The sequence below is a fragment of the Lipophrys pholis genome (assembly GCF_963383615.2).
Source record: "Lipophrys pholis genome assembly, chromosome: 7".
NCBI classification, from domain to species: Eukaryota; Metazoa; Chordata; class Actinopteri; order Blenniiformes; family Blenniidae; genus Lipophrys; species Lipophrys pholis.
The window spans coordinates 7,519,952-7,547,669 of NC_137638.1; the positions used below are offsets into that span (position 1 = coordinate 7,519,952).

The 27,718-nt window shown below is 41.4% G+C and overlaps 1 protein-coding gene across 2 annotated transcripts; it reads left to right on the top strand.

The window, feature by feature from the left end:
- Window positions 1-200: 200 nt before the first annotated feature.
- On the top strand, window positions 201-26,899 carry jak2b (Janus kinase 2b). Of its 2 annotated transcripts, XM_080468075.1 has the most exons (24): window positions 201-699; window positions 4,675-4,913; window positions 5,434-5,557; window positions 5,648-5,765; window positions 8,662-8,807; window positions 9,245-9,536; window positions 10,617-10,736; window positions 10,881-11,038; window positions 12,304-12,415; window positions 13,766-13,952; window positions 16,338-16,462; window positions 16,598-16,732; window positions 17,925-18,012; window positions 20,040-20,167; window positions 20,261-20,399; window positions 20,777-20,928; window positions 21,085-21,235; window positions 21,708-21,844; window positions 22,139-22,328; window positions 23,067-23,191; window positions 23,278-23,450; window positions 23,872-23,989; window positions 24,325-24,438; window positions 26,654-26,899. In XM_080468075.1, the coding sequence occupies exons 2-24, from the start codon at window positions 4,688-4,690 to the stop codon at window positions 26,759-26,761; spliced, it is 3,366 nt and encodes a 1,121-aa protein (XP_080324201.1). In that variant the 5' UTR covers window positions 201-699; window positions 4,675-4,687; the 3' UTR covers window positions 26,762-26,899. The 2 variants fall into 2 exon arrangements, with proteins under 2 accessions (XP_080324201.1, XP_080324200.1); XM_080468074.1 differs by lacking the exon at window positions 26,654-26,899 and having other exon boundaries at window positions 24,325-26,324.
- The last annotated feature ends 819 nt before the right edge of the window (window positions 26,900-27,718 follow it).

Genomic DNA, 27,718 nt, shown 5'->3' on the forward strand with positions numbered 1-27,718 from the left:
CTTTGAAGTTATCTTCTATTTTGATAATTTTCTATATTTTCAAATACATTTGATGTAAAAGAAAATGTATTACTTGCTTCCACGTACCACCAGATGGAAATATAATAGTTGTTATATTTCAGACTGTCCATGAACGCAGCACGGCATGCTGGTAATAGTGGAGATGTTTCCGAGTGTCCCTGAACGCAGCACGGTGCAGTGGGAGAGGCTCCGTGTTGACTCACTGTTTCGGTTCACTGTGGCCGCCGCTCTCAAAGTAGATCGCAGATTGTTAAAGCTGATCCATTTGACAAAGAAGTGTCAATAATGTAGCTCTCCTGGTAGCCGCGTGTTCACGTCCAGGAAAGAAAGCCCGTGCGGCTCTCTCACGGCGTGTTTTTTTTATTATTATTTTTTTAGTTTTAAAGATTGAGCAGATAAACAGAGCTGAAGTTCCTCCGCGGCGCCGCGATGGGCAACGTCCAGCTGACCAGACGCAGCTCCTGCAGCCAGTGAGCCAGCTCGTCAGCTGACTGAGCGCTAGAATAATGAATATTCGTCGAGGCTTTTCCAACAAATCGCTTGTGTTTGCGCTTGAGAAGTGACGGAGCGAAGCGGCGAGCCGCGAGCCCGCAGCTCGTCCCCCCCACCCCGGCTGCAGCGCTGGCCTAGGCGGCTAGCGGGGAGCTAGCTAGCGGCACGGCTGGCTCGTCCGCCAAAGTAAGTATTTACACTCACCGCTATAACTCTTGACAGCTTTATTTAAGTGGATTATAAAGTGGGCACCAGTAAACTCTCACTTTGCATGCTTGCGGAAATGCTTTTTGCGCACTTTATGTACGAGGCACGTAGCGTGAAGTTGTGTGCGTGCGTGTGTTTGGGTGGGTGTGTGCGGCTGCTGGCGTGAAGTTAATCTACTGCCGCTAACAGCGACAGATCACGGCCTTGATGGGTTTGTGTTGCAGCAGAGGGTGAGGGTATTTGACAAGATGTCAGCCTGACAGCCTCGCTCTGCATGTGGGAGATCGCCACCGTGCAGATCGCGTTATAAATTAAAATGTTGCGTTTCTGTACTTACCTGTGACATAAAACAGTCCTGGAAGTGTGAAGTAGTTTGTTTTTTTTTTAAATCAAACATACCTGGCAACATAAACACAAACAAAGAAGAACCCAAATATGCGATCAAAAGCTCTCAATGGCAAATGCCAACATACTGTAGCGTGGTGATACATATGCACCATATCTTCTAGCACTTTATAGTTAATTAAATTAGAATAAAATGAATTATCTGTGTCTATTGCGTTTCCCGATTACATGAAAAAACGATTTAGTGTTTTCTTGTTTACATGGAAACGTATGAAAACAATGTGTCGACAACCATGTAGTTTTCATGTTGGGCCACAAGTTAGTGCTATTGGATGTTTTTGTAAGGAAACCACACACACACACATGAAAGCAGAGAAAAATACACCATAAACTTTAATGGCGCTTACACAAAGAATATGGACTCGGAGTGATGACACTGGAGGTAAACGTTGTTGTTATTGTCCATCTATTCACGCATGTGCAGAAGAACTTTTTACCAAAGCCCTGGTGTTTATGTGCAGTAGCAGCATTTCCCCTGTTTTCATGGAGACGGGATCGGAACATTTTTGAAAAGTACCACCTTGGGAGCTGTTTTAAGAAAAAGTGCATATACCAGAGGTTTCAAACATGCAGCCTGCCAGATTTTATAACTTTGCAAAGCTTAAAAAAATACAGAGAGGAATTTAAAGGTAATTTTCTGCAAAAGCAACTTTATCATTAATGATGCACTAAATGTTCCCGGTTTCTTCTTTGCACCAAAACAAAGGTAAAAATGTGGATTTGCTGTTACTTTATAGTTGTTGTTTTTTTAACAGCATTATTCTAATGACCCAACTCAATTGGGATCCAATGCTGCTGTAGGTGTCGGTCTTTCTGTAACGCTCAGCTCAACTAAAATATGTGAATAATGAGCACCACGGTGGAGTAAACATGTGGCCGACTGACTTAGAAAAAACACCAAACCCTAAGAACATATTTTGATGATCTAGTAAAAGGAACTTCTTGTTCAAAAAGTGCTGATCTGTCACTGTCTTCACTTCCTCATATTGGAGCAGGTGCTTCTCACTGTTTGTGTTGATCTGACTATTTTCACTGTCGCAGTTTAAACAAACTGCAGAAATCAGCAAAAAGGTCTCGTAGTCAACAGACTGTAGCATCGATGCATTGACAAACGTGACCACATTCACCTTTGTGTCCCAGAATTTCGATTGAAGGCGGGTGACACAAATCGTCCTGATTAAAAGAAATGAGCTACTCGTGTTGCTTTTACAGCACATTTTTTTTTGTCATTTGATGTCATAGAAGTAAAATGGTGTCGTGAGTATGATTGTAAACACTTTGGAAGTGTTTTTGAAAAGTTGTGATTACACTCAGATTTGGGTAGTAATATCCTAAAGATCAGGAAAGTAGTTCAAATCCCACTGCCAACAGATCACCGCTGCGGGTTATCAAGCACGGCCCTTAACCCTAAATCGTGACGGTTGCGTCAGAAAGGACATCCGTCCACATCTGGCCCGATTCCATCTTGAGTGGGCCGGACCGGTAAAATAGTCATAATAACCTGGAAATTTCACTACTCTTGAGAAATAAAAAAAAAATAAAAAAATCAATGTTTTCTCTGAAATGTTTACAATCTGTTTGGTGTTTTGATGGGCTGGATGCAACCTGTTTTGGCCCACGGGCTTTACATTTGACACCCCTGCTTTAATATCTAATCGGAGTCCCCTGGTTGAGAGTCAGTGCTCTCGATCAGGTGTTCTGAACCTTTTTAACCGATTTAAATACAGTATTAGCACTTTCATTTCAACTGATCTGAGTCTTGGTTTGATTTGTATTCAATAACTAAATCAAGTCCAACCTGGATTAACAGCTAAAAGCTTCTAAAATAAATGATACGATGCACTGTGATGATCTCAAAAACATTTCTTTATTTCATGTATGTAAACATGCACATACAACACTGAACAGGAGAGCAGTTATAACATCTCAACTTGCTACAAGAACAAATATAAAGGCTCAAGTAAATACCCCCCCCCCCCCCCCCCCCCCCACCACCAATTTTTTGGGGGAAATTGAAATACGGAAATATTTTTCATTCAAATACTGAAGAGAAAGTCGGATAAATAAAATGCTCTTAGTCCCGGGCGTTGGACATTAGTTACTTTGACTACTTGTCACTACCTTCCCTGGTTCACATTAACCCTGTACTGACTGCAGGGGTCTAGGATTAGTAGGTTGCATGTAGTGGGTCCGCGTGAAAACGGCTTTATGGTCACGGAGCCCTGGAGCTGATCCATGGGTGAAAGCAGGATGCGACCAGGACATCAGGACAAATGCAGAGAAGACGCTGGCATCCATATCTAAGAGCAGTTTTCTTCATGGCATTAACTGGATTTTTAAATGAATCTCATAAACTCTCCTCAATAAAGATTCAGAGGCTAATAACCTTTGTCCCCAGCTTAATTTAAAAAATAAAGAAATAAGTAATAATATGTCCACATTCTCTGGCAGCAGCTGAAACCTGAATAATCACAATATCACCTGCTGTTAAAAAACAAAAATCCCTTCACTGGGGAAGGAGGTGGCTGGTATGGAAACGAAGGCTTTTGCTAGAGGAGAACGCAGTCGCTCCTGCTTCGTATTTTCCCTCCACCAGTTGAGTGGACAGCTGTTAAGGGGGAAATGGATTTTTTGTACCATTGCTGTCACTCTCTTGCAATATTTGCAGATTGTCCATTATTTTTTAATTCGTGTCTCGCTTGCAAGGTGAATCCCTTGTATATACTGAAAGGACCCAAAATCTTGTTTTCAGGGTGCCAGTTTATAAATGGGAGATTCTGGTTAATTTACTTTTGTGCCATTAAAAGAAAGTTGGAGATGTGAAAATATTAGAATTAATATTTTCTACTCGTTGGTCATTCGAACTGAACTAATTTTGTCAACTTGTGTGCCTTTGCATTTATTAAAGCCGGGAAAAACTGTATGTTTTGAATGTCTGACACTCCGTTTAATATTTTTTCCCTTTGGGAACGTGTGAGTATGTGACAGGTGACACAGTCAGAAATCACTCATAGTGAGTTATTGTACTCTGGCAACTTGATTTTGAGATGGATGTAACTCTGCCCTTGAAGCAAAGCGAAGGGAACGGGAGGCTGACTGAATAGCAGCTAATTGAAAGAGAGGATTTAATTATACTGCTTAACTTCCGTCTCAGTGCAGTCTGGATATATGTTTGGAACGATGACGCTTTCAGTCTTCACTATTTCAACTTGAGTAAATAATGAGAGAAGAATATTTGATGTACAGTTGGGATTGAAAGAAAAATAGCAAAAAAAGAATCGTCTCATGTATGGGTTTGCATTGAAGTGGATGACTCTCACCAAGAGCTGCCCATTTCTGAATTGGATTTACAGAGTTTATAACCTTTCTTCCAGACAGTGCGTCCTCTGTGTGCAGCTTTATGTAATGGTCTTGATAACCGTTTATGCAACAGATCATACCATGTCTCCTCATCAGATTTTTACATTTATCACACTTTGCTGAGAAAGGGGACAAAGACAAGCCTCCCTTGTACTTCCTGCTGACGTTGTGCTTTGAACCGATTTAAAGGTGCGTGCTGTTGATGGCCTCCCTGCCAGCCATGGATGCTGTGACTGACACATGCCCTGCGGTCCACCAAAACGGGACCGCCCACCGGGAATCTCCGGACCCGAGGCAGATGGCAGCCGTGCTGAGGCTCCACTTTTACAACAGCAGCCAGGGAGCGGGCGACTGTGGCGGCCCGCTCAGCTACCCTCCTGGGGACTATGTGACGGAGGAGCTGTGCATAGATGCAGCCAAGGCTTGCAGTGAGTACCCAAGTCCCAGAAGTCTACACACACACACACACACACACACACACACACACACACACACACACACACACACACACACACACACACACACACACACACACACACACACACACACACACACACACACACACACACACACACACACACACACACACACACACTATCAAAAGGCCAAATTGAAGTCAGAACACCTGAAAGGAAACGTTTGCTTTTCAATCGTCTCCTTGCTTTGTTTCCAGTCTGTCTCACTTTCTTCATGACGTTTAAGGATGAGCAAAAATGTAGCTGTAATAACGAGATGAGACGAGAATAGACTTCACCGGCATGACTCTGATGACAAACCAAACACTCCAAGCCTTTGATTCTCTTGACCTTTTTTCATCTGTGTTGTTACTGGAAACAAATAGTCTGCATCCTGTCTGTGACAATATACATTCCTGAAAGCTCTAAATACTGAGGTCAAGCTCACCAATGTGTTTTTTTTTCTTTCTTTTTCTTTTTCTCCTCGCTGTAGGTATATCGCCTCTCTACGGCAGCCTCTTCGGCCTCTTCAGAGAGCGGGACCACTTGTGGTTTTCGCCCAACCACATCTTCCAGCTCGACGACTCGGCTTCTGAAGATCTGTTTTTCAGAATAAGGTAGCCTATGTCCATTTTCTTCACCATTTCTAACATCTGAAATAGCCACTGAATTTGCTTTCATCACTTTTTTATTTTTTTTAACCACAGATACTACTTTCCTGGCTGGTACAGTGGGGGAGCATCCAGGGCGTATAGATACGGGGTCACCAAGGGCTCAGAAAGTCCCGTACTTGATGACATTGTAATGTCATACCTGTTCTTTCAGGTAAGCGTGCCCTCCTCATCAACTCTGACAGTGCGACATAAAGTGTCCTTCATATGTGGGTGGTTTATATAATATTGAGGAACATGATATGACGCCATGCAGCGCAGCTCCTACAACAAGCGCTCTATTATCTGTTGGGTGGAGAATGTGTCGCTTTAAATGAAGGTTTTCCTGAAAGAAAAATGCATAAGTGACAAACTGTGCTGCTCCTGATTTTAATTTTTTCTCTGAAATGGCATCACATGCAAGCAAAAAGCAACAGCGACCCAGCTGGAGCGGATTGTCTTGAGGTTTTAAATGTAAACTTTAATGGGAATGTTTTCTTGAATAAATTCATCTGTTTGAGAGTTTGGGGCTGGTTCAAAACTGAGGGTGTAATTCAGCCTGCAGGACCACTTAACAATAATATGGGTAGTATTGGCATTCAACAGAAGTTAATTTTCCAGTCAAATTAGCTGTATATTACTGGACATAACATTATATTGTCGTTCCAGCCAAAATATCAGTGAAGCAGCATTGAAAGTCAATTACCTACAAGGTCCTGCTGAGTAGCATTAACATAAAGGCCGTACTGTTAGGATGGACTTGTGAAAATGGAAAACCCCAGTCTGGTCATTCGTTGCATTTTTGGATGCTAAACCCCATAAAATATGGGTGACAATTGTAGCATGTGATTTGTTTTATTTTTTATTATTATTTGATTTTGATATTTCACTGTTATTGTGCATCGTTGAATATAGGAAATATATTTAATTTAATGTATGATTGGGGTACATTCTTGCTTTAAAGATAAGAAAAACATCAGAAGTTGTTGGTAGTTAAAGGTTTTTAGGCTTTCACTTTTTTAATCCGGCACACTTCATTAAATTGTTTGTGGTCCCTGAACTAAAATGAGTTTGAAAACGCTAAGCATCAATACTGTCAATACTGAGGCCCTAATCACAATGACAAAGGAGCTCAGGGAAGTTTATATAAATACATTTGCACGCCATCACATTATAAATGTATGAAATATGTATTAAGCTAGAAGTTCAGTTTAGGTTTAAATCCATAATTGGTTCCAAAAATAAGGGAATCGGCTCAAAAAGTGTGCTTTTTTTTTTTCTTTTTTTAAGTTTTAAGGTAAACTTGTTCTGTACGATGGTTGAATTTATCAACTGATGAGTTCTACTCCAAAAAACAATGATGAGGGTTGATATTTCAAATTTTCGAGGAACTGGATTACAGATGCGGAGATTACAGAATTACCTAAAACAAAGTCACTGCAAATTAAAATGGTAGATTAAAAATGCTTGACCCAAACTAAAAATCCTTCATTTTTTTAGTTTCAGCCTGGTGTTGGGATTAATGCACTATTTCTGTTTAGTTTAGGTCATGCAAATAGTTGTGCTGTATTGTTTGTTTTTTTTCTTTTTGGTGATTTCATTAATATAGGAGTAATTCCGAGGAGTCTGCTAGTGATAGAAAAACATTTCCTGTGTTGGACATATTGTTTTCATTTGAGCAAATTATAATTCTGGTGGGAATAATACCCACCAAGAAGCCGGAAACCACAAAGATAGAAACCTTTTAAAGCAGAGACATGATGCATAAAGGGAACACACGCTGACTCATTCAGAACTTTAAAATCTACTAAAAGCTCATATACTTGAAGTTCAGATTAAAGTTGCTCTACCAGAATCCACACCGGAGAAATGAACATTTTTGACCCAGTTTTCGTTGTTGATGTACATCAGTACGTTGTCAATACCTTTCTGAAGGCACTTGGTCTTTACACTCATACAAACATGTATTGCCAGCGTTCAAATTTGTCGGAACAACCTCTGGTTTGTTGACGTCGTGGCGGTTGCGGAAACCCTCGCACATTGCCATGGCATTGTGTGCACAAGATCCCGTTTGTACACTGGAGCTCGCGAGATTTCAATTTGCAACTGGAAAAATGATCTACAATCTGGAAATTTGTGGAACTGAGTGGTAATGGTCTTATTTTCATGTATTATTCCCTGTGCAGAAGTGAGACCTTTTATGGGAAGTATGTTTTAAATATTTTTACTGGTAGAGTAACTTTAATAGAAAAAAAAAATGTATATCATGCTGCACGACTTGTTTGACCCCATGGACATCATGCTGACTCCCAATACCACCACTCTGATATTTCCCCCTCAGTGATCAATGCAATTAAGAGATTTCAGGGATTCAGAACTTTCAGTTTCCTATATTTGTTCTGTCAGGACAGTCAAATAACCGCAGTATAATATAAGAGAAATAAGTCACTCTCTGTGTAAACCTTGTAAAGTTACAAAAACACAGGTCTCAGGTGAGTTTACATTAATGAAACAAATTGTTTTCCATTGGTCTGATAGATTAGTTTTGATACAGTTTACGTCAGCAAATTGTTATGTTGTGTATTATATGTTAAGTTGTTGTCAAAGTGAAGCTAGACCGTGTACTGAACGACTATCCAGTCTTTTTGACTCTTTGGCGCCTCAGCGGGAAGCCCGCGGTGGCATGTAGGTCCTCCCAGGCAGCCCAGCCCAGTAATATGACTGCGGTTGAGTCCTGCCTCGACTGAAGGATAATCTGGTATTATGTCGGTGGAAATCTGCCTCGGTGTCCCGGAACGTGCCTAAAAGGGAGAAGGGTTGCCACGCCGCGGGGGGTCATTTGAGCACATTCTGAGTATGGAGCCTTTAAGCCATCACTCATGCTTGCTCGCATTCATTGTGATAAGATGTTGTTTTCAGCCGGTGAATTATACATTAAATTCCTTGCAGTCTAATTGGGAGTTGAGGCTGTTGTGTTGGAGAGTACACTGCTGCATGTAGAGATAAGATGCGGTGATCAAAGCATTTGGCCTGTGGTTGCTCCAGCTTCTGTGTTCTCCTCCTTTCTGCAGTGGAGGTATGACTTTGTGACCGGCTTGGTGAAGATCCCCAACTCCCATGAGACCCAGGAGGAGTGCCTTGGTATGGCTGTGCTCGACATGACGAGAACAGCCAAGGAGAGACAGATGTCGCCTCTGGACATCTACCACACTATAAGGTACTTGAGGAATTCATGGAAGTGAATCTGAGTGAGTAGGGGAATTGAATGTGTCTGGGTATTTCCCATCATCAGTATACGTAATAACCTTCTAGGGGTTTCCCTTTTTTGTAAAAGGCGTAAACCAATGTCTTTCGCACAAATGTTGAGTCAGCAGTCCTTTGATTGCAAGTTGTGTTCATGAGAAAATGAATTATTCAAAGTTGACGTGACATGGTTTCCTTTTCAAATTGCAAATTCAAACTAAAAACAAAGGACCCCCGAACGTGTTTTATGTTGAATCTAAAAAGTTCACTCTTCCAGTCTTCCGAAATATTGTTGTTGTTTTTTTTCATCTACTGACAATTCTGTGGTTTTCATTGTTTCAAATAAAACGGTTTAATCACTTGAACTATAATTTCAAAGCATTTGTTCTAAAAGTGTCCTTTTTGATGTAGCTACAAGTCCTTCCTGCCGAAGGACATAAGAGCTCAGATCCAAGACTGCAATTTCCTGACGCGCAAGCGGATCCGCTTCCGCTTCAAGCGCTTCATCGAGCAGTTCAGCCAGTGCCGGACCACGGTGCGCGACCTCAAGCTCAAGTACCTCATCAGCATGGAGTCTCTGGAGAAAGCCTTCTACACGGAGACATTCCTGGTCAAGGAGCCGTCCAGTGGGCAGCTCATCATCCTGGTGGCTGCGGACACCGGCATACAGTGGTGTCGGGAGAAGCGGAAAGACTCGGACCAGGTTGGTTCCGGTGACAACTGGCATTGCTGGCATTTGCAAAATTTAGCCTTCAAAAACGGACAGATTCAACAGATGGTTAGGTTTTTCATATTTTAATAACAGAAGTGTATAGACCTAAAAGGTTAATTGCAGAGACAGACACACCTCTGTGCTATTCAGAGTCCGTTTAGACGACGAGGATCTCAATTGAAAATGCAATAGTTCGGGGGCTTGTTAATACACAACGGTGCATGGACCCGCTGACTACGCAACTTTTTGAAAACTCTCCAGCTCCGTCGCTGTGTAGACGGGCACTTTCTGAAAACGCTCAGACGTCTTCGAGTTGACGGCAGAAACGTTGCTACTGTGCAGGCGTAGAACCCCTAACCCTAAACCGGCGCTTTGAGAACAACTATCATGGCCATGACGACATTGATGAAAAGGAGTTTGACACCCTTCGAGGCAATTTAGTTTGTGGACAGCGGGACTAAAAGCCCACCCTAGCGCAGGGAAATTGTGCAAACTCCATGCAGAAAGGCTCCCGATACAAGAAATTGACCTGGGGAGTTTCTCGCTATGAAGCAAGAGCGCTAACCACTACAAATGTCAGTTCCTCTGCCGGTCGTCAATAAAGAAAGTCGCTGACAGTCAGTTACTCTATTGAGCTGGATCCAATGAATGACTGGTTCATCCTGGATTGACCCCAGTCTCAACACTCCAGCTTTTCCCAAATTAGTATACAAAGAACTAATAGACACCACTGTCAAGTCAATTGAGTCCGTGTCCTGTTACCAAGGCAGCACACGGGCTAAAATAAGCGGTTGAAGGCATGGTTGATGGAGATAACACAAAAAACAAGAGAAATACAACCCTAAAGCATGTGCTGTGTTTCTTGCTTGTTAATTGCTACGAATGACTACTTCACCACACGTGTAACATCTCCTGGCAGCTATGGTCTGTTTCCGAGAGCCTTTATCAGCTCTGATCAGTGTTCACACAGATCTTCTGTTTTAGGGAATTGTTGTTACATAAAACCAAGAAGAAGAAAAATTAGACGAGTATACTTTTTCTTTTTTTGGTAATCTTTCGTTGTATTACCAGGAACTTCAGACTTTGTGCGACTTTCCCGACGTCACCGACATCAGCATCAAACAGGCCAGCAAGGAGGGCGCCGCAGAGAGCCGGGTGGTCACCATCAACAAGCAGGATGGCAAAACTCTGGTAATTTCACTCCGTGAAATAGTTTGCTTTCCCATCAAGCTTTTTGATGCGGGAATAAATCATGATAAACATGTAGTTTCCTGTTCATAGCGTCATGTCTCAATGAACCGTTTTGGATGTCTTTTGTTCTTTTTAATGTTTCAGGAGCTGGAGTTCCCCGACCTGAGCGAAGCCCTCTCATTTGTTTCGCTGATCGACGGCTACTACCGGCTAACCACAGACGCACACCACTACCTTTGTAAAGAAGTGGCCCCTCTTCGACTCGTCGAGTCCATATCCTGTCACTGCCACGGCCCCATCTCGTGAGTATTAGTGAAAAATCTGATTGGAATGATTTAATCAGACTTATTTTTAAAGCCTCTACAACTTTCAAGGTTTGGATGGAAGTTTATTCAAAAGTGGTGTAAATTTGTGCGTGTGATGGGGTTTTGGAATTGTGTGAACAGATCAAGCCTTGATTCTGAAGTTAATGTCGAGGTAATTAGTCCCTTTGCATTTGGGAAGTTGGAGGAATTTGCAGACAAAATTTAAATACTTCACTCACAGATTAACGATCAAACAACTGATGAATAGCTAGAGCACATCATATCAGGAGGATCACTGGGCTCGTCTGTGGTTCAAAAGAGTTGTGATTGTCATTTGTGTGTGTTTGTGCACTGAAGCCCAGTAGTATCCATTTAGTTCTGCTTCGAACACACATTTTGACATAACCAAACACTGTCAAAAGTTCCGTCATGCCCATGAATATTCAGACACAAATCTAAATACACATAAATCTCTTTGCTGCTGCAGATAACTTGAGGAACGTTGCCCTCATACTAGGAACCACCTGGAGAACATTGTGTTTTTAATGCTGGACCCAGCTTGTCAATTTAGTTTGGGGGGAATTTTTGCATCTCGGGTTAAAACAAAAAGTCCCTGGTGGAGGGTTTAGTAATAACCATTTTAGAGTTTGGTCTGAAGAGCTGAACATTTCTAATATATTTTTTCTTCATTCATTGTTTTTTGTGCTTTAATCAGAGGAGTTGAGCATTTTCTGCTCGAGCTTCTTTCCTTTCCAGCTTTGGCTCAGTTAATTTACAAAACACACAAGTTGGACCTCCTCCATGTTTACAGTCCATCAAGGATGTTGGTGTCGCTCACCTTTTTTTTGCCATTCCAGTAAAGTTACCAAACCTAGGAAGAAATTGTCTGATTGCATGTGCAGGATGCACAAGCTTCTTTTCTATTACCGCACTGCTTACCAGTTGTTTCTTGTGTATGGTGAATGTATTTGGTACATAAATGCCACACTAGTTTATTACAATCTGTGACAAAGAAAAATGAAATACAAATCCGACTTTGGACTGACGTATTTTAGCCTCCCTGAGCTTCTTTTCCTTCCTTCTCTAAGTTGCACAGCACTAGTTGTACATATTGCACTGTACGAGAAGAAAGTCCTAGATCACTTTGTAATATTTAAAAAATCCAGAAATGTTTCTCTGCTGCTTGCAGTTTGCATCGCGACATTGTATTTTGTTTTTCTCACTACTCTGCATGTTGTTGTTTGTTTTTTTTACTATTGCAGAATGGAGTTTGCCGTCTGCCAGCTCCAGAAGTGCGGGAACAAACGTGGGCTGTATATCCTGCGATGCAGCCCCAAAGACTTCAACAAGTATTTCCTGACGTTCCCTGTTGAGGTGTGTGTCACTCACCACTGGTGGTTTTGTTAAGCCAAAGTATTGGTTCAGCTTAGAATCAAAATGTTGAATTTTCTCTATGTTGGTCACATCTGATATAGGTGCATATACAGTGGATTATATCTTGTGTTCTCTGATTTGTCTTTGCCTCCGTGATGTTTTGCTTTTGATTCATGATGAAAATTATTATTTTTTATTTTTTTACCCCACTCACATTAAATGTGAGATTATATAACCATGCAATCAAATTTAAGAGGTTTTCATTTGATTTCTCGTCATTGATGCCATGAGAAAGAAAACAAGAGACTCTTATTTGGAGGGTTAGTTACCAACCTCAGCATTAGTGAGGCCGAACAGTGGAGGAAACATTGACTGTCACAAGAAAAAAAATTAAATTTTCTGGTGTTCATTGCCCTGTACAAATTAAATTTTGACACAGAAGGGAAATTTTTACTGTGAGGCCAGGTACCTCAGTTGAGACTGACAGGTTTAGTTTATCACAGGGGTGTCAAATTCCTTTTAGTTCAGAGGCCACAAACAGCCCAATTCAACCCAGTTTCACTACAGATTGTGTAATAACCACATTTGTCCTCAACCCAAAAACTGCTACTTCACCAAATTGCACAGAATGATTCTGAAAATGTGACATGGGTACGTTGTATCTGCCTATACTTTTCAGCCGGCAAGCTTTAGGTCACATGACTGCCGGGTTACTCCCGACATGAAGACCAAACACGGCGGATATCCATTCTATTTTCGGTGGAAGTTGCTATGTTTTGATAGCTTTTCTGTGTGACAAATGTACACTTTATTTTCATAGTATCTGTTCACTTTATGTATAGGATCTGAAAAGCAATCAAAGCGCCACAAGCCACAAGCTCTCTTAAAATATAGTAATTTCCACGTAAAATAAAAGGAATGTCCATGATGTTTTTGTCTTCATGCCACATTGTGTTCATGTCCACTACCCCTAGTTTAGCACACACTTCATTAGTATTCAAATAAATGCAAAGCAGAGGACTCTAAAAAAAAATTGTCTTTGTGTCCATTTTCGCAATCCCACATCAGAGAGAAATAAACTTGTTTTCTCCTTTTGCCTGAAGAGTTTCTCAAGTTTTCTATTTCATCCTTTGATTTTGAACATGCATAGCAAGATAAAAAGCCGAACAGCAGCTTGTGTTATCATTTTTCTTTTCTTGTATCTCTTTACTTTTTTTGATCATGCGTTGCTATTGTCACTAAAGCGACCTCTGGGCATTTTGTATTTGTCGTGCTCAATAGAACAGGCACCATTGATTGATGTCGAGATGGGAAACATAAACGGGATTTTTGTGTTTTGTTCTCTGCTAGGTGTATGACACGGTGGAATACAAGCACTGCCAGGTAACCCGGTCTGCCTGTGGAGAGTTCAACCTCAGTGGAACCAAAAGGAACTTCAGTAGCCTCCAGGAGCTACTCAGCTGCTACCAAAAGGAAACTGTGCGCTCAGACAGCATCATTTTCCAATTCAGCAAGTGCTGCCCTCCTAAATCCAAAGGTACGCCGAAAGCTGTGTGCGCTGCTGCACGATGTAAACCAGTTCTGTTGACATTCCTAACACTGGAAAATCTATTTATTGCCAATTCAGCAACGCGTTCGTCAGTTGTCTTGGATAATTCGAATTCAAATCAGATCAAAGCTCAAGAGTTAATAACAATTTAGACCAGTGGGTGTCAAACATAAGGCCTGTGGGCCAAACCACCGAACAAATTGTAAACATTTTAAGGAAATTTGTTGAGTAGTGGACACAACCCAACACTGAGACGTCAGGGATGCTGCATATGAAAGCAAGCAACCTTGCTGCTATAAAGCCACGCCGTGTTTGTGGAAATATGTGTAATGCAACAGCTATAGGATACGTTTTTTTATATATATATATTTCACTGTATTTTACATCAGAATCTTTCATTACAATTGTCTTTATATTGAGATTGTAATAATTTTTAGTACTAATTGTTTTAGCTTTTGTTAAAATAGACCTTTTTTATCACATCTACCCTGCGCCACAACAAAGAAAAAGTTTCATTTTAAAGGTTATTTTGGCACAATTTTACGAGTCCGGCTTCTCAAGAGGAAATTAGGCTGTATGTGGCCCCTGAACTAAAATGTGTTTGACACCCCTGCTGTAAACAATCATGTTTTTCGGTAATTGGAACACAATCACAATAAACAGTATAGCCAATGTGTTTTTCTAACATCAAGAGGCGAAGTATTAAACCATCAGGCATCAGCTGAGGAAGAGTTTAACATTTTTAGACTGGAGTTGTTTGTTTACTCAAAGTTTAAAGAGCCAAGTCACATATAAATTCAGACTGTTTAATTTGTCCCCTTCCTCACATATAAATGTACCTCTGTTTGAGAGTTGGTCATGATGTTTCCTCACTTTATGTTCTTTGGGTCGGAAATAACAAATGGGCTGTGTTAGAATCGAAAGTAGTAGTTCTCTGTGTTGTTTTGTTTGTACACTCTGAGCATTAACGGCACTTTTAAGAAATGTCTGCGTCACGTCAAGTTGAGGACTTGGCAGAAGTGGTGTTATGCGCATGCAAGTGTTTCTCAAATACAAAATGCACATTAAGCATTTGCAGTTCAGAGCAGGCAAAAAGAAATCTAAATGTGTTGAGCGATTTTTGGCTTTTTCTTCACATGGTTTTAGCTGCCCTGTCTGTAATTGAATTGGCTGGACCGATAACAAATCAAGAAACATTCTAATATAGAAAATCCTGAAATTACACATCAAAGTTTTCGTTTTGGCTGCATGACTCGCTATATAATTTGATTAAAGAATGCTATGAATGTGTTCTGTTGATCCCACTTACAAAAGCGTGATCATGGGAAAAGCAGGTCAATACTTTTGCAATAGCATCACTCGGCCCCTGACGTGCATTCATAACTCTGGGAAAGAAATTTTGAGGGGGGGGGGGGGGGGGGCACTTTGAATGGAAGAATTGATTGATGATCTGTCGTGTTTACTTTTGGTGTGTCTTTGAGTCATATTTCATAACACAGTAAAGAATTGACCCGAAGAACCAGTCAGAGCTGGACAATACAGAGTTTTATTTTTGGGGGTTTTTTTGTTTGTTTTTTCCCTCCATCACCCAAAACTCCAAACGACTACAAACTCGTCCATATAGTTATTATACCAGCAACAGAAAATCATTGGGATGTTGATCATTTGTGTGAGGCCTCTTCAATCTCCATTTAAGTTGACACTCACTTTTGTTTTTTGTTTTTTTTTTCCACATGGCTGATCGCGTTGTGATTTACATGGGACTTTTAAACAATAGCTGACCACTAATGGCCGCCATTCGCAGGCGAACTACATAACACCGTTAATGGTTGCTACATGTGTCAATCGCGTTTATGACTTGAGCTTCAATCAGAGATGACAAAACCATCAGAGAAATTAGAAAGACAAGAAACAAATAATGAGCAATGACTCTACAGGAGGAATGTGTTGATGTGGAGTTTCGTTCATTGTTTGAGATCTTTTCTGTGTCCCCTCCTCTTCCTGGTGCTGATCGATGACAGAAGTTTTATGAAATACATCACTGCTGTTCATACTGAGGTTACTCCGGAAAAAAACTAAAGCCATGTACCTGTTTTAGGATCACATAGAAAAGTGACCTGGATCCAGATCCTGAAAGATATTTGGGCCGTTTTTGCCTTCAATGTAAACAATTTAAGAAACTTTAAGACTTAAAGACACCATCAACTTTTCCAGTAATCTGTAACACAAAGGTCATGGTGACTCAAAGTTTTCACTTGCTTCTTGTAAATCGCCCCACACCGATTTTCACAAATTCTCTTGAACCACTTGCATCACCTGGTGAGAAATTCAAAAAAACAAAAAAACAACTACTATATGTTTCTTCATCAACAGAAAAGTCCTGCCTCCTGGTATGCAGAAGCAACAAAGGCTCCGGAGTGCCTCTCTCTCCATCCCTGCACCGACACGTTATCAGTCAAATGGTTTTCCACAAGATCCGGAAAGAAGATCTGGAATTTGTAAGTCATCAACCTCTCGTCATGACCGTGACAAGTCTCCATTTCCTTATTTTTTTAATTTCCTCTGTAACGTGTCGGGTCGTTGTTGTTCAGGTTTGCATGTGACGGTCTCTGCTGTATTGATCTTCTTGTCAGATGGAAAGTCTGGGTCAAGGGACATTCACAAAGATCTTCAAAGGGGTCCGCAAGGAGCTGGGAGACTACGGGCTGATGCACCAGACAGAGGTCGTCATGAAGGTGTTGGATCAGGAGCACAGGAACTACTCTGAGGTCAGTGGCTCCGGAGACCAGCGAACCATGAATTCGGGATTGTCTTTTGCCCCAGATTGTGTGTTATGTGGCAAAGTTTGCACACTTGGCTGAATCAATACTGATCTTCCTGCAATTGGCACACAAATTGTCCAAACTCTCACATGACGCTGAGCTGGACTTTCAGATGTCGTGGGAAAGGTCTGATAGATGAACCGGCAAAACCTCTGATTTGAATCCAACTTTTTTTTTATGTAAGATTTGTGCGAGGAACCAGCCTCCCATACTACATACGTGCGTCATTTCCAGTAAACCTTAAGGTGAAATCAAATTTTTACCTGCCAAGGACTCGTTCAACAAAAAAAAATGGAACTGACTGGTCGTGTACGACAAAGAAAGACGGTTTAAAGGACCTTCAATGTTTTTTTCTGCGTTCATGCATGAATGGTTGTATTGTATTCCAGTGTTCTGTATCAGAACATTAGTCAGTTAGTCAGTTATTGTCGTGTAAACGGATTTATGACACACAAATCTGCTACCAGTCGAGCTTTGGAAATACTTTATAGTATTTAGAAATATGAAATGCTGAGTTGGCATTAAAAAAAAATGTGCTGAGATCAAACGCACCAAACTAAGAATCAATGATGTTACTCTTGATCAAGTATAAATCCAAAAGCCCCTCCCTTTGCTTCCGCAACTGTCGATGTTGTATGATCTTAATGATAATTAGTAATAAATAGTAATAATGTCTTGGCATTTCCAAATAGCAGGTTATTTTTGTTTAATTGTTTTGATTTTTCCAATATTTTCCAGATATATCTGATTAATCTCAATGAACTCATTAGTACCATAGCCGTGTTGCCATAGTAACCATGTTTGTATCAGCCCCCCCCCTTACTGCACCGCTGAGACTGTGTTTTAGTTTTCCATTCATTTACTCACAACCCCCCCCCCCCACAAAATGTTTTTCAAAGGTGTGTGTGTGTGTGTGTGTGTGTGTGTGTGTGTGTGTGTGTGTGTGTGTGTGTGTGTGTGTGTGTGTGTGTGTGTGTGTGTGTGTGTGTGTGTGTGTGTGTGTGTGTGTGTGTGTGTGTGTGTGTGTGTGTGTGTGTGTGTGTGTGTGTGTGTGTGTGTGTGTGTGTGTGTGTGTGTGTGTGTGTGTGTGTGTGTGTGTGTGTGAATAAAGGGTTGTTTTTTTTTTTCTTCTTTGCAGTCTTTTTTTGAAGCCGCCAGCATGATGAGCCAGTTGTCCCACAAGCACCTGATCCTCAACTATGGCGTGTGTGTCTGCGGAGAAGAGAGTAAGTCTGCTGCCCTCCACTCTCAGGGACAAGTTATGTCCTCAAGCGCCACCAAACGTCCTAATTGTTTAAGAAGCAAGTGATTTTGATGCAGTGATGGCAAACGCACCTCTGTGTCTCACTGTAATCTTCACTATTAGCTTGCGGCCCAGAGCCGTGATCAAACCATTAGCGTGGTGGCCTATTCTTAGGAGGATTATAATACCCTGGCCCAGAAATGTTGCGTTCACCTTGCAGGACCTCTGCTGCTCTGCGCTGCCCTGTGCGCTTCTGCTCCGGCTGACCTGTATATCAGATGGTAACACGGTTGGCAAAGGACTTTCTGAGCCCATCTGTGCACTAAACTAAACTAATAATACCTTATTAATCCCCTTGGGGAATTTATTTATTTTTTTTAAACTTGTATAAAAATGACACAGCTTTAGTAATGTGCATGATGAGTTTACTGTTACAAAGGTGCTCCTCTTGATCACCTATAAAAGCTTTTTTTTTTTCCCCACATAGACTTGCTGTGTGATAAAACCGTTTGTGTCTTGTTTTGTTTTTTTCAATGTATCAGGGGATATTACAAAATGTATGCTATAACACTGATCATATGAATCTAATTAGAAGTTACAACAAAGGCAACAAACCAAAATGGAAATTGAACTTTACGGGATTAATTCAAATTATACACAGAGCAACAACAAACAAGTCTTTTCACTTTCAAGTGTTCATCCCTTCAGGACACGGCTTGAAAAACAAGCACACAACACAAACTATTTACTCTAGGTTGTTTGTTTTTCAAGCCAATTTATTTCATCCAACTATTTTTGTCAAACAAACGAGCAAATGATAATCTTATCGATTATTATCTTTAACTGCTTCTGGCAGAAAAGCTAGACTTTTGGAGAGCGTCTCGTGTTGCTGCATGCAGCTTTTTATAGAGCTCTTCTTTTAACTTCTCACAAAAAGCCAGAGACCAGAGGTGTCAAACATGAGGCCCGTGGGCCAAAACTGGCCAGCAAGGGGCTCGCACCCGGACTGACAAACCACCAAGACAAAAAATATTTCAAAGAGAACATTGATATTTTTAACAAATGTCTTAAGAGCGGCAACACGACACTGAGACCCGAGCTGCGATATGAAAGCTACCTTGTTGTTATCAAATTAGCGTCAAGGCTGCCAGGGTTTTCAAAGCAAGTTAAAAATAAGTCCTTCAGGCTCAGTCCCTAAAAACTAAATAAATAATGGCCCGACATATCCAAAAAAGAGTATAAAGAAGCAAAGCTTATTTACTCCTACCTCCTAAGTATCATAAAATATTCTGATTCTTACAGGATTTTCTCTGTAGCAGCAACATGCTTGTGTAATATTTCTTTTGATAGATTTATTAACACTCTGATAGAAGTGACGACAACACTGAACACATCTGCAGAAATCTGTGAGCAAGACTGACAGACTTTAAATTTGTGTTGTCGTTTCAGAATTTGAAGTGCTTGGTTTTCATGTACTCTAGTTCAAGCAGAAACACCTCAATGGTTTTCAGATTCAGAAGAAGAAATAATATAGCTTTCTTTGTGGCTCCAAAAAAGTCAGATCTCTGAAAATTAGAGATTTGTCATGTACCTGTCACACCGCTGATGTACAAAAGAGTAACTTAAGAATTGTTTAGGGAGCAGAGATCTATTTAAAGTTTATCTATCATCCATTCATCCAGTCCACTTTAGTAAATGCTTGTTGAGCTATTTGCCATGAGTGTGTGCAGAAGGTTCGAAAGCACCACAAGTTCATAAGGTCAAATGAACATCACAGAAGTTTTGGTTTTGTGCTTCTTATTTGAATTGATAAACGAAACTTTCTGGCCAAAAGAAATCAAAAAATAAACTATACAAGTTTGTTCCACCCCATTAAATATGTGGATTTTGTTAAGATCATTACAAAATGAGATTGTGGTGCTCGACGATGATTTAAATGATGATAATGGTTTGAAACAATGTTCTCTCAGTAAGTTTCAATGTGAAACAAATTTTTTTTTTCCCCCGCAGACATCATGGTTCAGGAATTTGTGAAGTTTGGCTCACTGGACACTTACCTGAAGAAGAACAAGAACGCCATAAACATCCTGTGGAAGCTGGAGGTGGCCAAGCAGCTGGCCTGGGCCATGAACTTCCTGGTACAAAATCTACATTAATGTCACATTTGTGATCTTGAACTGGTCCAAAGTGATGCAGATTTCCGTGACCTCAGTATGTTCGTGTGCCTGCAGGAGGAAAAGCATCTCGTTCACGGCAACGTGTGCGCTAAGAATGTTCTTCTGATCAGAGAGGAGGACCGCAGGGCCGGGAACCCCCCGTTTATAAAACTGAGCGACCCTGGGATCAGCATCATTGTCCTGCCTAAAGAAAGTGAGTTAATGTGTTTTGTTGAGTAGTGATAACCCTGTTCTGCCAGCGGGGGGCAGTAGATATCTATTCAATAAGCTTACTCTGAAAGCTTCATTGCTGTGGATTAATTTACTGGGACTAAAAACTTGAAATAAAAATCGTAGAAAGATCCTGATATGCAGAAAATACTTTGTTTATTTTGTGTATTTCTACATGTACAAAAGCAAAGTACTGAAGAAGGTCTTATAGTTCGTTTATTTTTAAAAATGTATTCTCGAGTCAGAAACAAAAGGGCGGGCATGACTTTAAATGGAAAAACTGTGATTTCTATTTAAGACTGTATTTCTGAGGACCTATTATAGATGTAATTTGTTGTATGATCTTTGTTGTCTGATTAGTCCTGATTGAGAGAATCCCTTGGGTCCCTCCCGAATGTATTGAGGACCCTACTAAGCTGACCCAGGCTGGGGACAAGTGGAGCTTTGGCACCACACTGTGGGAAATCTGCAGCGGTGGGGAGAAACCTTTAGCCACGCTGGACAACTCCAAGGTACGACTCAGCGGCGTGACCTGAAACCTATGTTCTAATAAGCATGAGCGAAGATGTCGACATATTTTTGGATTGAAAAGAGTGATCAAAGACATCCTCAGCTCTCTGTTTACCTTTTGGCACAACTGCATAAATCACCCACTTTGTGCCTCCCAGAAAACTCTGTTCTACGAGCATTACCACCAGCTGCCTGCTCCGAAGTGGACCGAGCTGGCCAACCTGATCACCAGCTGCATGGACTACGAGCCCACGTTCAGGCCCACGTTTCGCGCCGTCATCCGAGATCTCCACAGCTTGTTCACACCAGGTTGGTAGCAAAATTACCCTTAGCGCTGTCGTTGCCAGATCGGGAATCTAGGTCACACGGGCATGGAATGTCAAATTGCGTAAGCGTGTGGATCAGGGTGTTTCCACCAAACTGGCAGCGAGCAGCGAGCCCAGCCTTTTTTCTTTTTTATGAAGCGAGGGGTGATGAGTCGAGAAGGGTTAGGGAAGGGATCATGTTAAAGGGATTCCTCTCCATATTGGACCTGTTACATAACTGTAAAAGGTTGAAGGAGAGGGCAGTAAACAACCCCCCAAACAGATGCATATGTGTTAATGTGCTTGGAGATGAGAATAGAAATTACGAGATGTCTTTACCCTGGTTTGTAACCAGTGAAATAGTGTTGAAAAACAGTTTTTTCTCATCTGAAAACATCAAAACAAACTCATTTCATTCAGTCAATGTAGATTCACTTCACACAGTTCAGCTCATTCTGTCCTCTTGTGTTCTGCAGACTACGAGTTGATCGTGGACAGCGACATCCTGCCCAACAGGACGGCGGGCTCTGGCTGGACCACTGGTGGTTTTGAAAATCAGGAGCCAGCTCAGTTTGAGGAAAGACACCTCATATTTTTACAACAGCTGGGCAAGGTATGTGTGAGAGGACAACCAAAGCTTCGGCACTATCTGAAATACTTGGTGTTGTGTAACTTGTTCAGGTATTTATTCGCAGGTTAGCCACATGGGGGGATATACTTGTCATATCTTTTACATAAGAGTTCAAAACTTCTTGGGTTCTGTTGGCCTGGCGGTGAATAGTTGGGTTTGTGACCAAAGAGCCATGGTTCAAATATCACTTCCACCAGGTCATAAAGGATAAAGAGTTGATGTGGGCAGCAACAGCAAAGGCATACATTGAATTATAAGCGGTTTCTTTTCCATCAGGGAAACTTTGGCAGCGTGGAGATGTGTCGCTACGACCCGCTTCAGGACAACACGGGGGAGGTGGTGGCTGTGAAGAAGCTGCAGCACAGCACGGCCGAGCACATCCGCGACTTTGAGCGCGAGATCGAGATCCTGAAATCTCTCCAGCACGAGAACATCGTCAAGTACAAGGGCGTTTGCTACAGCGCAGGTACTTCACTCAAGCGTGCCACACGATTCTAAAGCCTCAAGTCTCAATGACTGCAACCTTTATTTAGTGAGTAAAATAATGGCACCTTTCAAGACACACTCCGATGATTAAAAAAAAACATAGCAGCTGTCCAGCATATAGACACTATTAAAAAAAGGAACCTGGCCTGCGACTGTTCTTGGCAGCTTTCCACACAATTCATGTCATAAAACTGAATACGTATTTATAAATGGACGCCTCATTGACTGGTTGTAGCGGCATGGCCGCCATATTGGATGAGGACCCACTTCTCCAGTACAAGAAGGTTTTTACGTGGTTAAATTATCATACCAGTGAATTTTCAAGCTCTGTCGTTCGTTACAAACAACAGACATGTAGATATGATCCAGGATTCTTTCATTTGTTAAGAAAAATGTTTTCCATACCTAAAATACTTGAATATAATGGTAACAGTGCTAGTGATGTTAGCTATTCACCGTCTATTCCTCATCCCCAGACTGTGTGTTTGAAAATTCAGGAAGTTATGATTAACTGCGGGTTTGTTTTGGGGTTTTTTTAGGGGGGGGGGGGTTGTACAATCATTGACAGAGAACTTTAAAACTCAATAACAGATCTATTTTGGTTGAAGTTAGTTATTAGTCTTAAAATAGTTAATAAGCTGAAACAATTAATCCGCTAATAAAAATGCAGCATCACGATTCTTCCTGCCGCCATATTCAGCAGAGCTGTTTGTTTCAGGTCGACGAAACCTGCGTCTCATCATGGAATATCTCCCGTTCGGGAGCCTGCGGGATTACCTCATGAAAAATAAGGAGCGGATCGACCACAAGAAGCTGGTGCACTACACCTCTCAGATCTGCAAGGTACCGCTCCCTCGCCTGTTTTAGTGGGATTTTAGATGCTGCATTTCAGGCTCAGTGATGGAAATATTGTATTTTGTCTTGCTCAGGGCATGGAGTACCTGTCCAGTAAGCGGTACATCCACAGAGACCTGGCCACACGGAACATCTTGGTCGAGAGCGAGCTGAGGGTGAAGATCGGAGACTTCGGCCTCACTAAAGTCCTGCCTCAGGACAAAGAGTACTACATGGTCAAGGAGCCCGGAGAAAGCCCCATTTTCTGGTATAAAATATACATGCTGCAATATTGAGCACAAATTTCCGCTTTCATTTGCAGAAGCAAAAAACAAAAAGTGGGATACAACAATGATTTTTTTCAAAATGCCAACTAACTTACCTTTAACCTTTTGAGGTTTGCATGCATAGTAACAAAAACGAAAGCCTGGAACAGGTGCTGAATTAGCAGAAAATCTTTCAGAGTAGTCACATAATTGAAATAATGCGGACGACTGAAGATTTGTGTCGTCCTCCAGTGAACCTGTAACCTCAAAAACAAACATAGTCTCTCATTATTTAGACTTTTTGGAATTCCAAGTGTCACTCCAGCCCTTTCTGTTGAGTCTGATGTGCGTTTCCAGCCCCTCTTGGCAGAAGCAGAGCAGACAGGCTCCCGGGTAACGAGCCATTTTTGTTTTGTTTTACAGGTATGCCCCTGAGTCACTGACGGAGAGCAAGTTCTCAGTGGCGTCCGACATCTGGAGCTTTGGAGTGGTGCTTTATGAGCTCTTCACACACAGTGATAAGAACTGCAGCCCTCCTGCAGTAAGTACAAAGACATGCTCGCGTGCAGCAGCTCATCTTGCATGGTAACTCATCAGTAAACGGACGAGAACGAGTAAAAGTCAATCGTCACCGCAAACCCTTGTTTGTTTCCATGATCGCCTCACACTCGATGAAAACCTGTTCTCGCAGTCATGACTGTCTGATCTTATCCACACCCAGGACTGGGTCACCGCTCTTATTTTGACGTTTTTTCCCTGAACACATGATCGTGACGTTTTGCGACTTTACATTCGGAGTCATGTTGATTACCTGCACGGTTTCCGCCCCGGGTGTTGCGGCGAACCCTCGTCATTCACTCTCCTCTTGTTCACCAGGTGTTTATGTCGATGATGGGGAACGATAAGCAGGGTCAGCTGATCGTCTATCACCTCATCGAGCTCCTCCGATCAGGCAGCAGGCTGCCTCTGCCTCTGGGCTGTCCCACTGAGGTACCCCACTCAACACTGCTGCTTTATTTCTGTTTCATCAACGAGTGGAGCCACGCGTTGGCCAAAAGAGAAGTTATTGGTTCCACAGGTGATGGCTATAGTAAAGTCCATCTAACGACACTTAAACCAGATATGACTTGTTCTGTTCTAAAATGCACTTTATTGAGAAATGGTCAATTTAGTTGATGAAATAAGGAATTCAGTTATTTTCATTAATTAATAGGAAAAAGAAAATTGTAACTTCGACAATAATTAATTCAAATAATGACTGTGGTCCTCACAATAATCAAGCAAGACAAGGTTCCTCATGTCGTAATAATTTCAATGAGATTCTGAACAAAACCCCCTTCAATAAATTCCACATTTATTTTGAGATGTTTTTTTTTTTTTGAACAATGTCTTTTTATTTTCAAATACAACCAATAAACAATATAATCGCAGAACTTTTACATCAATTTCTCAATAACCCCACCCCACCCACCCACAGTTACTGGACCATCTGCAAGCTTACTAAGCACATTTGTAAACATATTGACAACAAAAAGGAAAATTAAAAATAACAGGTACATAGTCACTTGGGTTATGTTTCAATATTGGCAGCTGCCATGTTTTCCACAAAAGAGATAAATGGCTGCCAGGTAATATAGAATTTTCTGGTGGACCCCCTAATGGTATATCTAATTTTTTCTAAATGAATATGGCGCATGACTTCCCTTATCCATTGGCCATATGTAGGAGGCCGGGCATCCTTCCATTTAAATAGAATAAGTCTCCTGGCGAGCAGGGTGCAAAAGGCCATCATATTTCTGAAGTGCCCAGGGAGAGGAGTGGCCCCCGGGGCCACACCAAACAGTGAGATCATTGGAGAGGGATCTACTGTTGTTCCACATATTATAGAGAGTGTCTCAAAAATAGACCGCCAAAAACTGTACATCTTTGGGCATAGCCAGAACATGTGTAGTAATGTGGCTGAAGCTTGTTTGCAACGGTCACATGTAGGATCAATATCTTTATTAAACCTAGTTAGTCTTTCTTTGGTCCAGTGAAGACGGTGGACTATTTTAAATTGAACCACAGCATGTCTAAGGCATATTGAGGAGGAGTAAATTCTTTGTATTATTTGTTGCCACTTTGCTTCTGGAATTTTTTCATTTAAATCTTTTTCCCATCTGTGTTGGAGAGAGTCCAGATTATCCACATTAGATGTATTTAGTAATATGTACATTCTACTTATTATTTGTTTTGTGTTGACTTTACATTTGAGAATTGCTTCCAGTAGAGTTTCAGGTGGACGTAATGGAAATTGAGCAAAGTTAGAGGCCACAAAATCTCTGGTTTGTAGGTACCTGAAGAAATGGGACTTGGGGAGATTAAATTTCTGTGATAGTTGTTCAAATGAAGCAAACCTGTTCTCAACGTAGAGGTTAGATAATGCTCTTATTCCTCTTCTTGACCAAATATCAAATGCCTCATCCATCATTGATGGGGCAAACAAATGGTTTCTTAATATTGGTGCTGAACATGAAAGGTCGATAAGGTCAAAAGACCGCCGAAACTGATACCAGATTTTGAGTGATTTTGAGATGTTTTGACGTTAAAACCTGGTGTCCAGACACTATGAATTGGTGGGACAAACAGATTAACAAACACCCTTTCTTTCTGCACAGAAATTAATACCTTTATTTCTTGCATGTTTTTTTTTTGTTTTTTTCTCCTCCTGGTAAACTTATAACCATCGTCCACTACGAGCTCAGATAGTTTAAGGTCTTTGCATCGTGGTCAGAACTGAACTTTTAATTTTAAAATACAGTTTCTGCCTACTGATGGGCAGTCAAGATGTCATTCACTGTTAAATTAAGGTATTTAAACTGAAAACTGTGGTCTGCCATGTTAAAAAAAAAAAAAAAAAAAAAAAAAAGGATGATCCACAACAAAATCATCATTGTTTGCACATTTTGGTGATCTGGTCTTTATAGAAGGTTTAAAAGTAATTTTATTTACTTTGCTTCTCTTTGAACCAGTGATTGTTATCATCAGAAATCGTTTTGGGAGAAATAAACCTTATACCAGAGATATAAATGGCTGTGTGAGAAAACTAATATTGCTGATACTTTAGAGGTGCAGCAATACTGAAATACATGAAAACTTGACTTTGTCATGATGCTCTCATGTCTTTGCTTTGGCTGCTCCTCTAACGCTGCACTGTTCCCCTCAGATACACGAGATCATGGAGGAGTGCTGGGACAAAGACCCCTGCCTGCGTCCCTCCTTCAAGGAGTTGGCGCTGCGCATCGACTTGTTCAGGGACAGCAAAGAGTTTTAGAATCACCCCAAGTGCCGCGCTGCTCCTCAGCCGAGACGCGCTCGGTGTGGCAAAAGGGACAGAGGCCAAAGAAAAGCTCCTCCTCCTTCTCCAGGGATCGACTGGGAGAGCAGATTATCTCCTCGCCATCTACTGCCAAGGTGCCTTTTAAGCAAGGCACCGACAACCCCTCCCATCAGACGGAAGCGGCGCAGGATGGGGCGATCGGACTGTTTTGAAGAAACCAGTGAATGTGCTGACTCAGCATTTTAAAGGAGGAGTTTGTAGTTACTGTGAGTAGACTGTTGCCAGGCCTGAAGCTACAGGTGTGTGTCTGTGTGTGTGTGTGTCTGTGTGTGTGTGTCTGTCTGTGTGTGTGTGCGTGTGTGTGTTGTGGTCCTACAAAGTGCTAGCGGGGCTAGCTCTTACGCCATCACCCAAAGAGAAATAGGCCGGGAGATCTGAGTGTTTTCTATTTGTGTATATACCTACGGTGTATTTGTGTACATATGTCCAGATTTTGTTTTTTATATATATATATATATATAATTTTATAAAAATGAAAATATAGTGAGCGCTACATTTCCGCCGCCAGCAGGATGCCGTTGTAAATGAAGTACATACAAAAGTGATTTTAGAAATGTTTTCTGTTTTCAATGTGAGAGGTGGTGTGAAGATTAAAGAACACTTTAATTCAGGATCTGCTGGACCCGTCTTTCTTTATTCACAGAATAAACTGCAAGCTAGGAAATGCAGGTCAAAACCGCTCTGAGGCACGCCGGCTGCCAGGAGCAAGAGTTGTACCAACAAGATCCGATTATGTAACTGCGGTAACAAGAGAGGAGTGTACGTGTCACATGATGGGCTTGGTAGTAACAGTCAGGACATGACTTTTTCAGTGGAGCCAAAACGGTAAACCGATCAACAGAGTAGTCCTAATATTCAATACGGGATCAGTGTTGTAAAGTATTCAAAGTC